Raw genomic sequence first — 12,644 nt, 5'->3', positions numbered from 1 at the left:
CTGCAAGCTTGAGAATACTGTCAAGCAAAGCTGATTCAAACACTTGGAAGAGCTTCACAAGGAGTGGACTGAAGCTGGAGTCACTGCATCAAGAGTCACCATGCTCAGACGTCTTCAGGAAAAGGGCTACCAAGCCACTTCTGAAACAGAAACAACATCAGAAGCATCTTACCTGGGCTACGGAGAAAAAGAACTGGACTGTTGCTCAGTGGTCCAAAGTCCTCTTTTCAGATAAATTTAAATATGGCATTTCATTTGGAAATCGATGTCTGGAGGAAGACTGGAGAGGCACAGAACCCAAGCAAGTCCAGTTTGAAGTTTCCACAGTCAGTGATGATTTGGGTTGCCGTGACGTCTGCTGGTGTTGGTCGATTGTATTTTATCAAGTCCAGAGTCAATGCAGCCGTCTACCAGGAGATTTGGGAGCACTTTATGCTTCCATCTAAGGTAAAAGTCGTGACGTATTGTCAAGTGACCCATACTCGAAATTGGTGCTCTGCGTTTAACCCATCCAAGTGCACACACACACAGCAGTGAGTAGTGAACAAATGCACACACACACACACACCCGGAGCAGTGGGCAGCCATTTATGTTGCGGCACCCGGGGAGCAGTTGGGGGTTCGGTGCCTTGCTCAAGGGCACCTCAGTCGTGGTATTGAGGGTGGAGAGAGCGCTGGACATTCACTCCCCCCACCTGCCGGCTGGACATTCACTCCCCCCACCAGTCAATCCCTGCCGGCCGGGGACTCGAACCCGCAACCTTTCGATTACGAGTCCAATTCTCTAACCATTAGGCCACGACTTCCCCAAGCTGACAAGCTTTATGGAGAAGATGATTTCCTTTTCCAGCAGAACTTTAGCACCTGCCCACAGTGCCAAAACCACTTCCAAGTGGTTTGTTGACCATGATATTACTGTGCTTGATTGGCCTGCCAACATGCCTGACCTGAACCCCATATGGAATCTATGGTATATTTTCAAGAGAAAGATGAGAAACAGTCAATCCAACAATACAGATGAGCTGAAGGCTCAATAGTGCCTCAGCAGAGCCACAGGCTGATCGCTTCCATGCCATTCCTCACTGATGCTGGAGTTTGTGCTAAAGGAGCCCCGACAAAGTATTGAGTGCATAAATGAACATAATGTAAATGTAACAAATGTAAACATACCTTTACATAACTTGAACTTTTCTGATTTGCAAATCCTTTTTTTGATTGATCTTAGGAAATATTCTAATATTTTGAGATACTGGATTTTTGACTTTCATGAGATGTGAGCTCATGAAATTTTTATTTTTTTTAATGTTTTACTTTACATGTAATGAATCTAAAATATATGAAAGTTTCACTTTTTGAAATAAGTTACAAGAAAAAATGAACTTTTTCACGATATTCATTGATTCATTGATTTTGAGACTCACCTGTAGTATACAAAACCGCGCGTCTGCGCCATTCATAACACAGAGACACGCAGAATTCATATTTAAATAGTCTTTTTGCGGCTTAATATTTACAAATACGAGTGGGAGTGTGCTCAATTGTGTGTGCACGTACATTTGTTTGTGTGTGTGTGTGTGTGCACGCGTGCATCGGGGCGGATCTCCGCTGTGCACGATACAGAGAGCGCGACTATGTAATGTAGAGACCGAAATGACATGTCGTTGTGTAAATAAGATAAATAACATAAGGCTATTTAGTTTGTTTAATAAAAGAACAAGGTATTGACCTGTTCTATTATTTGATTATTTTATACCATAAATTTATTTATATAATACCATAAAATAATGGTAGGGGAAACACTGCATTACCATAATGAGAACTTAGTTAGCGGAAAATCACGATTATTTTGGTCAATATTGTAATCACGATTATTTAACACGATTATTAGTGCGACATATGACCAAATATATATTTTCTGCAAATAAAGTTGCTATGACATCTACATTTTAGAGACCAGCGAAATTTCACAATTCTCAATACCACAGCAGCATATTAGAGTAACTAATATTAGTAAAAAAAAAAAAAAAAAAAGGTCCTCAAAATGATAAATATTGCCAGTAATAAAAAAAGCAAATGAATACAATAGAATAAAAAAAAGGTACAAATGAAACAAACTGTGCTTTAAGTTTTTTTTTTTTATGCAAGTCTAAAGTATTCAGTTAACAGCCAACTACAGAAACTGAATAAATAAATATAGCGCACTGTCACTTTAAGAGCTGCACGGATCCAATTTACTGTTACACACGTATTTTCATTCTCAACTCTTTACGTTCATTTATTTCATAACTGGCGAGGGTTTACAGTGAATAATCACTAAGAGCCACATTTTTGCATGTATTTTACAGTTTAGGCACTAAAAGTTGGCTTTACATGTCTGTGTTCTGTTCCGATTCTGAACGCATACACGGTAATCCTCCCGAGGAACAGCGCAAGTTCTCTTTCATGTTTTTAAAAATATGAATAAATCAAATATACTTAAATAAATCAAGCACGTCCCATTTTGCAAAAGTCTCGTTACGTGATTTTACCGATTTGCGCGTGACATTGGGCTTTTATGGAGGAGCGCAAGCACGCTGCTGGAAAGGGGGTGGAATGGGGGCGGGGCGCAAAAATCGTTTTATATAGATTACTGTATTTTCATAATCGTTGGAGGCCGAAATCGAAATCGAAACTGAATTTCGATTAATTGCACAGCCCTAGTTGAATTTTCATAAAAATGTCAAAATGCTAAACATAATGTTCCTAAAAATAAGCTTAATTTTTATGCAAAATACAATTTAACCCCTTTGTTAACTTGTGATACGTTTAGACGCCACTCATAGCAAGATCTCGTGATTGAGTTGTACGATGATGTCTGCAGTTTAATCCCATTGTATGAAACATTTTCGTCCGTTTGTTTGACAGGAAGCATGAGAAGGCTTAGTCTTCAACCGCTTGCGTGACAATTACTGGGTGGCACCGTAACGTCACTAGCTGGAGGCCATACTGGCAACCTGCCATAAGATCCCTGTTATTACCTGCATGGAAAGAGCTGAAGGGGTTGACACTCATAACAACAGCACTCCCAGAGTTCTGTTTCACAGACAATGCCTCAACACTATTATACCTTTAAATCCATGTATTAATACGGCAGGTGTCCTCTATGGCACTCATCTTTGTCTTCTCACTCTCACAACAAATACTGCGAGAAATATGCATGTTTACCTTCGCTTCCATTGCTATGAATTCAAAACATAATAGGGAATGTTTTGTTTCCGGCATGATTTGGACAACAACTTTTGGTTTATCTTGGCTCCGAAATGTCAGACAAAGTTCAACACGTGTGGAAGTCAAAACAAAACTGCAACATGGTCAAAATAAAGGTGTGAAGCATTGTTGAGGAAGTTGTTTTGATAGGAGCGGCACCTGGAGCACATCTCTTACCTCGCACGTAGAGATTGGCGGGGGCCGAGTAGCGTGTCCCGGCGCTGTTCGTAGCCACACATTCGTACTTGCCCTGGTCTGATTCCTGGCTGTTTTCAATCTGCAGAGCTCCTGAAGAGAGAGAGAGAGGAAAAAAATCAAGGCTAAAAGTCACTTCTTTGATTTACGAACACGATTATGAATCCCCCGTTGCAACTTTCCCCACCAAAGCGCAAACTTTCACTGCAAATAATCAGTAAACACTCCCTGTTTAAATGTCAGAGCTGTTCCACTGTGTATATAGTTTATTGGCTTAGAATGCTGCCTAAGACATATGCATAAAGCTGATTTTGCAGGTTGAGTGAGTCTATAGCTCAACATATTTGCCTTTCACTGTCATTAGAAAAAGCTTTCAGGATATTAATGTCATTGAGTCAGAGCCAATTACGCTACAGCACATGACTTTATTACTGCTGTGGCATATTTATACACACCAAAAAGAACAAAACGTCAATACCGCACAAAACTACGCAGCCTGTCTGGACGCTATAGATAACAATTGGGCTTCGTAAGGTCACATAAGAACATTGTTTGATTAGTCTTTTAACACATACACTGCTGGTCAAAAGTTTGGGATTATTAAGTTTTAATGTTTTTCAAAGAAGTCTCTTATGCTTACAAGGCTGCATGTATTTGATGGAAAGTACAGCAAAACAGTACTACTGTGAAATATTAGTACAATTTAAAAGTGCTGCTTTCTATTTCATATATTTTAGAATGTAGTTTATTCATGTGATGGCAAAGATGAATTTTCAGCAGCCAATACTTCAGTCTTGTGTCAAATAACCCTTCAGGAAGCTGCTTAAGAAATATTTACCAGTACTGTAAAACAAGAACCACATATCAGTTTTGTAAAACAGCACCTAAGACATTCTTCAAAATATCTCCTTTTGAACCATTTCAATGTTTCGTGATTTACTAGTACCATTCAAATTTGGGGTAAGAATGATTTAAAATAATAATAATGATTTGATTCAGTAAGAACACATTAAACTGATCAAAAGTGACAGTAAAGACATTTGCAATGTTACAGCAGATTGCATTTATAAAATGTATAGTTCTATTAGACTTTTAATTGAAAGAATCCTGAAAAAAAAAAAAAATCACGGTTCATACAAAGATAAAGCAACAAGAAATGTTTTCAACATCAATGCTAAAACCATTATTAATAATTGAGCACCAGTAATTATTGATATGAATTAAGCACAAAGCATATTGAAATGATTTCTGAATGATCATTTGACACAAACTACCGTATATTTTAAAAAACATTAAAATGGAAAACAGTTATTTTATATTGTAATAATATTTCCAAATATTACCGTTTTTATTGTATTTTTGATCAAATAAATGCAGCCTTGGAGAGCATATAACACATCTTTAAAAAAAAAATGAATTAGTCCTAATTTTTAACCGGTTGTGTATTTATCCATTTATTAAAGATATAATTTCAGAATACAAACAGAGTCAAATCACTATAATTGTTAACCAACATTAAATGCAGTGGATACTTTAAACCTACCCACTTTGCAAAAGTCAGGAACATCAAATGAAAAATCAATCCGGGTGTCCTAACCACAGATATGGTGTTTGCTTTGACTTAAATATTTGCTTAATCTGGCAAAAGCACACATATTTACCTCTGGCAGTGGTGTACCACCATAGCATAGGTTATCACCTGCAGTTTACCCCTGACTACTTCCCAGCATCCCAAGTGCTGCAGGGAAGAAATAACATGCACCACTAACCTTGCCCAATCTCCAAGTTCAAGGGAAAACTGATTGTTGGTGTTTCCTACCATGACAAGCAGCAAATTACTAATCAATTCGGAGATTGCTCAGCACTGATTGCCATCACCCCTCAGTCCTGTCAACATCTGACTGATGGTGCCATATTGTAAAGTAAAGCGACTACAATAAAGAAAAATAATGCAAAATTCCATAGAAACTGAATGAAGAATGTGAAAAATCCCCACTTTCATTCATAATTACATTTTTATTTCATTATTTTATTTATTTTAAAGCAAGCATTTGACATCTTTGAAGTGTTTGATGTGACATGATACATTAAAGGGACAGCTCACTCCAAAATGAAAATTCTGCCATCACCCTCATTCCAAACCTGTATGACATTCTTTCTTTTGCAAAACAAAAAAGAAGATATTTTTGCCCATACAATAAATATTGTTTTGGACCTGACTTACTTTCATTAAATGGACAGTTGAAACAGTCTTTTTTTGTGATGCAAGAAAGTCATACAAGTTTAAAATGACATGAGGTTGAGTAAATGATGACAGTATTTTTATTTTTGGCTTAACTATGCCTTTAACGCTTCCAACCAGAGATGAAGTAAGTCACCTCATGCATTTTCAAGAAAATACACACACACTGTTGGACAAACTGTGTCTGGATGAAGACAGAAAACTGTATGAAGATGAAACATTTTCCTAAACAGATACAAAACAATATGAGTTGGGGAAGATGAACTGAACAAAGACCTGCTTTAACATTACTCCCATGGACACTGAGAATTCAGTCAGTAAAAATCAGTAACCATTTGGGAACATAAGGCAGTGTCAGCTCCCCTCCCCCCCTAGCAAGCCAGACGTACTTCCTGATTCATAAACCTGAGGTGAACTGGCGTGCTTCAACAGTCAGTGGTAACAAACAGGCCTTTGTTATGTGCAATATACTTTTTCGACTTCATTTTACAGTCAAACTCCAGGAAGTAAGACTGAAGTAGGGTAATGTCGGTTTTGTCAAGCACTCGCCTCTAGCAATTGTGTTTCTGAAATCCATGTTTCATTCAGAACTGAGAGCGACTGTGTGATTGATCGAATGCTCCATCTTAACAATCAGGGCCTTGCCCTCATTTCCCATACATACTCATTTTAGCGTAAGTAGTATGCAAATTCAATCATTTCGGTTCATCACAGCCCAACTGGAATGTAAGAGACACACTCTGGAGACTCTAAAGACGGCCTTCAGCTTGAAACCCAAACTCATAGCCTAAATTTAAAAAGCCTCGGGTCTCAAAAAATATCCACAACAAAGGCATGTCACAGTAACTAGCAAGATTCAATTCTTTACCTCATCAAAGAGTTCAAAATTCTGTCGTTATTTACTCTCCCTCATGTAATTCCATTTTTTTCTTCTTCTGTGGGACACAAAATAAGATATTTTAAAGAATATTTTTTACTGCTTGTAAAACAGCCATCAAGACATTCTTCAAAATATCTAATTTGGGGTTCCACAGGTTTGGAACAACATAATGGTGTGTAAATGATCAAATAAATTTAAAGAATTATTCCTGTAATACCCTAAAAAGTGAAGACTCAAAAATAATGCATATCTTTTTTTTGTAATTTATACACTACTGTTCAAAAGTTTCGAGTCAGTAAGATGTTTTAAAAAGATGTCTCATGCTTCTTGTGATATGTGTTTTTTAAATTATTTGATGAAGTGAAAGCTTAATTTAATTCATCCTTGCTGAATACAAAGAATAATTTATGTAAATATAATAATTTATGTAATAATAATAAAATCTTGCTGACCCTAAACTTTTGAACAATAGTGTATTTCTGTTGTATTGTTTCCCCCAAATATAGACATCAGAACATAGACATGTTGAATGCTGGGACACAGGTTGTGTATATACTGAACAAGCAGGAAATGACAGCGGTGGTGATGAGACGGGTAATGGAGGAGATGTTTCGTGAGACACATTTCAGCTGTCTTACCTCGTATCGGCGAGCCCCCTAGGTGAAGTAAATTGAATGCAAACAAGATTGAAGAGAAGTGTTAGTAGACAAGAGAGATAGACAAAGAGAGATAAGGAAAACAAAAGGGAGGGAATCAAATGAAAGTAAGATTAATTAAACAGAAAGGAATCAAGTTGAGCCAGACTACTGCTCTCCGGGGATTAGTTGAATGTTGGCTGTCTGGTGCAATGGAATTAGCTCGGAAAAAAGATCCGAGGGCAAACTTTCTCTCTGCTACAATTCTGAGATAGTCTGCCAAAGTTGATGCTTTAAGGAACATTTGCAGAGCTTAGAGTGAAACAAAGTGTTTTCAGGTTATTTTTGTTCACAGACCATGGGAAGTTAAGCAATAAGTTTTGTGTGAGAGTAGAAGAATCAGCTAGCAGCAATTCTGTACATATGAAATTTGACTCGTTTTACTTCCATAATTTGACATTTTTCAAAGTGAAACAGAATATTCAAGCAGAAAAAAAAAAATGTTGAGCAGGATGTATTAGAATGATAAATGGTATTTGATTACATGTTAATTGTGTTAATCATTAGCATTAGCTTCTATAAAAGCTAAAATCTTGCTAATTACAGTAGCAGCCTAAAACAATATGTGAATAGCTTTTTGGCTATTGGCAAATACTGTATAATATCTAAGATGGTTCACTAATAATGTTATGAATGGGAGAAACTGTACTGGCAATATGGTGGCTCTAGTAATGAAAGTCCGGCCAATCGTCAGCAGGTAAAGTCATTGCATCACTTTTTAGACGCACTGGTTAATCAACTGCTATTGCATACTATGTGAGGTCTGATGAAAGGCTATGAATCATGCACCTAAGAAAGTAAACAGAGTTCATTTCATGTTGACTTAACCTATCGGTAAAAAAGGTAAGGTTACATCGCCATTACCAATGCCATTAACAGAAAATGTGTATCTATCACAAGTAAAACAGCAAACATGTAATTCACTATTCTCCTAAAGACTAAAATGGCAGATAAGCCATATAAAACTAGTTTTACTGTCATACTTTTATGTTATGAGTGTCCTAAAAGGGACAAAAAGCTTTGCGCCTCATGCTGTCCAGAGATATAATCTTTGAGGAAGCAATGTTTTGATCTTTGGTGGAACAGTACATTTTGTTAATTTGACTTTATGTATACCTAAGATGTTTCCCGAAATAAGCAAAATGAAGGGATTCAAAGTAGCAGTCCAAACTTTCAGCTGTGTACTTAGACGCTGATGCTAGTAACCAGAGAAAGAGCTCTGCTGTGGACTTGCCCTCTAAATGAAGTGGATTTAGTGGAGAGGGATAAACTCCGAGTCAGTCAGGAGCCATTAATCCAGCCTGGGCAAAGTCCTGTTCATCCGTCTGATCCTAGGTCAGACCTGAGTGGTCTATCCATTAGGAAGGTCTACAATGTAAATAGAGCGGTTGATCCCCTCTCGCGGCATTCTCACATTCCCGTAAGTGTGCCTACAATTACCCAGACCATTTGCACGTGGCTTAAGACTCATTTAACGTTATGGCCAAGTCAATACATTTCTCTTTCCATGGTAAGCAAAGACAAATTGGCAGACCAAAGACCTGACATTGCAAAAAAACTATTGATGTTCTAGTTTTTATTATGTGGGAATATTGCATAGGCATTCATTAAACTGTAGTAAAACATTCATGGAAAATAAGTGGTAAGTGCAAACAGAACTATGTCTATATTTGTGACCAGTGTTGGGCAGTAACTAGTTACTAGCAATTTAGTTACTATTTTAGTTACTACTAGTTACTGTAATAAAATGACTTTTTGCAGTAACTAGTAGTGTAACTATTTACTAATACGATTTCAATAATAATATTACAGTTGCTATCCATAAAACAGTTATAAAGTTAAAATCAGTTCAAATCTAACAATAAAATAATTCCTAGATTTATTTTCGTAATTTTCACGACTCGCACATGCATGTGATGTCGCCAGTGCAGCAGGCACGCTTGGTATATGGAAAAGCTTACATTCAGCAGATAGAAATATTGCATTACAATGATTTTGTCAGGAAAAAATATGATCTGAACACTGATGTGTAAGTTGTGGCTTTACTTTGGCATAACATCCCACCCACATCCCTCTGATCAACATGTACATTATATTACTATAATTAAACATCTTTTTGGAAAATTCTTACAAACTTATGTGATTTGATACAATACATAAAATATAGTTGTATATGGGTAACGGAAAAATTACTTCAAGCTACACATGACAATTAATGAGATTAATACAACACTTCTACTTGAATGTCACTATCAGTCACTATTGAGTGTTTGTAATAACTTCTGACTGCGACCCAACGTGGATTTTGGTCAAATGATGAGGCAAAAATATGTTGTTAGTAACATTCTAGACAAATTATATGTGGACGATACACAGTTACAACTTCTGTGGGGCGTGAAGAGAAAGTAATATAACTAGTAGTGTAAGTAATTACTGTTGCCAGAAAGTAATAAGTAAAGTAACAATATTACTTCTGAAAGGAGTAACTAGTAATGAGTAATATATTACATTATTTGAGTAACTAGCCCAACACTGTTTGTGACTATTTAAGTTTAGTACATTTGTTGCTGCTACTGTGATTGTAAGGCTAAAAAAGAGTGAAATCCTTACCTGAACGAAGCTGTTTGATTCGCCCATTGCCGTTGATGTCTACAGGCAGGAAGTCCTTGAACCAAGTGATCTCTGGGTCAGGGTTCCCACTGGCGGCACAGAGCATCGTGGTTGTTCTTGTTCGCTCAACCACTTTCAGCTGAGGGCCCATGTCTATGGTGGGGAAGCCATGAGGAATCTGGCTTTCTGCAGAAAAACAAACAAACAAAAAAAACAGGTCAAGCTAGGAGCCAAAAAAGGAGTTATTTGCAAAATAAGGATAATGATCTTGAAGAACTCTGATTGCTACGAATCAGGGGTTAGATATGTGAGCCAGATGTAATTGTCCTGCAAAGCCAAAAAGTCTCATTAGTAGGGGTGGGAGAAAAAAATAGATTCTCCGATGCACCATGATTCTCTCTTCAACGATTCTGAATATTTCAGAATCGATTCTGAGCTTGTTTTTTTCCCGCAGATGGCACCGTGTGTTCGCTAGAGACGCGGTGGGCTTCACTGCACAGAATATGCGCTGTGAGACACATGCGCATTGCTTGAAAGTGTGTGCTTCCACCCGCCGTGTTTTACTTTAGATATGCTTTCATTTCTGCCGAAACTCGCACACTGACAGACTTTCACGTGCGCTTTGTGTTTGTTTGTCCTGAAGCTCGATTGCGGCTGCGGTTAAATGCACTTGCATTTTCGAATACTTTTATAAGAAATTGATGTAGGCTACACACAGTCAGTTATGTTTTCAGAGCAGGACAAAACATCTGATATATCGAAATAGATCTGTGCATTAGTGTGAATGCAGCTTGTTAAAGCTGCCACTGTCTATGATCCCATCAGTAATAATCCAACGGCAATAATGCTGAGGAAAACAGAAAAAAAAACATAACTATTGTCTGTAAACTTTCAGATACTTAAAGAACACTTTAAATAAGTTTTTTTTTAAAAGTAGCCTGCTTATATAATTAAAAAAGGCACAAAATTGCACAAAACAAATTTGCTATAAAATTTATATGAAAATGTAGCTGTTTGCAGTAATATTGAAAACAGAGAATGTGACGCATCGTTATATTGAGTTGATAATGATAATCATATTTGAATTGAATCCTGAAACCAGTGAAGAGTCACACCCCTATTTTTAAGATAGCAATACTGACATACAGAGATTCCAACTATAAACAAAAAGCATAGAAACTGCAATTTTGGTTAAAATGTAAAGTTGTAAAGATGTATTTGCACAGCAGAAGAATTAATTGGGGAAAAATGTAGATCAAGAATAGTTTTGGAATCGGATCGTGAAGTGCCTGAAGATTCCCACCCCTACTCAACTCATTAGTGCATTGAATCAATTTACTTGCAAGAAAAAGACCTTCCTGTGCATTAATAAGATCAAAGCATGGCGAGGCTAATCCGCAGGACCTTTGGGTACCGTTACTCTAACATGTAACACCATGAGGATGCTTTAAGTTTTTAAAGCTTTAGGTTTTAAACTTTTGGTTTTACTTGCATTGTTATAATGTTCACACTTCTATGACTTCATGATAACAACTGCATTCTCAGTTGCCACTGGCCTGCCTTCTCGCATTCATTTGTATACTGAATTGTGATTGCTCTTTTGTTTCTTACATCTTCATCTCTACATTGTAAAAATGGCGGTGTGTTCATACTCAGGTGCCACCGACAGAAAACAAAACATGCGACAACAGCACCACTTCCCTGATGCAGAATTTAATTTATGCCAAACCACAGCCTAAAACTGCTTACCTAAACTTTAACATGTTTCTTTCGCTGTCTTGCAAACACTGCTGTTTTTTTCTGGAAATGCAAATCTAGTTGGCAAATAATGCTTCGTTCTTCAGTGGTTTGGAAAACACTGTTTCCACTCTGATACAGACTGTGACGCCTTTCACTATTTCTACACAAGGGAGTAACAGAGCAGATATCTCCAAGTATCAATGCATAATTTGCATAATTAACACAAATGATATGAAAAATATGAAAATGAACAATAATTATATCAGAATCAGGATAAGCAAGGAGGCAAGGCTGTAAACATATGGTTTCCAAGCACATGAAAACATGAGCAGTTCTATGATTGTGGCACTTATTAAAAAAATTATGATTTTTTTCTTCTCAAACATTCACACAAATGTTTGGATGAAAGCCCAGCATGCGCAATATTCACACTTGCAATAGCAACAACATTACGGCAACATCACACTCTCTTTGATCCCAAGGTAAGCCAAAAGGCAAGGCTGAATTATTCAGTTTGAGACAATCCTCTGCACATGACAAACATTCCACTGCTTCTAAAGTCTACAGGGCACTGCAGACAACTGCGATTTATCTTGTCTTCTTATTCTGGTGCGTTAAACATTAAATCATTGGTGTATCGATCCATAAAGCATCAAGCAATGCTTCTCATATAGCTGAATTAAAAAGCTCTCACAAAAGACTACGACTTCAAATTCGAGACTAGTGTTGCAGGACAGTGTTAATCAGATGCACGTATAACACAGTGGGCAAACCTCAAAGGGTTATTTCACGAATCGCTAACTCTCTTATGAAAACATCGAAAAATAAATAATTTGGGAGGCGGAAAATGTTGCGCCAAACCCACGCTGGAGGGAACTTTGCAGTACAAGGTAACTTGGAATATAAGGCTGTTCAAGTTATGCCTCATTAAGAAGCAAAAGCAGCAATGATTTTTTTTTCGAAGTGTGACCTTCAGAATCCACAGGGAGGGTGCGTTGTCATGTATCGAGGCGTACATTTCTACCTCGGTGTGCTC

The 12,644-nt window shown here is 37.3% G+C and overlaps 1 protein-coding gene across 2 annotated transcripts in view; it reads right to left on the bottom strand.

Moving 5' to 3' along the window:
- LOC306881721 (receptor-type tyrosine-protein phosphatase F-like) overlaps nt 1-12,644 on the bottom strand; it is a 161,886-nt gene that overhangs the window by 80,344 nt on the left and 68,898 nt on the right. For both annotated transcript variants that reach the window (XM_079435952.1, XM_079435951.1), the window contains exons 5-6: nt 9,869-10,054; nt 3,424-3,534 (exon numbers count right to left, since the gene is read on the bottom strand). In XM_079435952.1, the coding sequence (XP_079292078.1) occupies nt 3,424-3,534; nt 9,869-10,054 (297 nt within the window). The remainder of the gene's footprint in view (nt 1-3,423; nt 3,535-9,868; nt 10,055-12,644) is intronic.

The sequence above is a fragment of the Barbus barbus genome, assembly GCF_936440315.1.
Source record: "Barbus barbus genome assembly, chromosome: 15".
In the NCBI taxonomy this organism is placed as follows: domain Eukaryota; kingdom Metazoa; phylum Chordata; class Actinopteri; order Cypriniformes; family Cyprinidae; genus Barbus; species Barbus barbus.
Note: the sequence above shows the minus strand (reverse complement) of the source record. Positions and strands in the feature narration are given on the sequence as shown.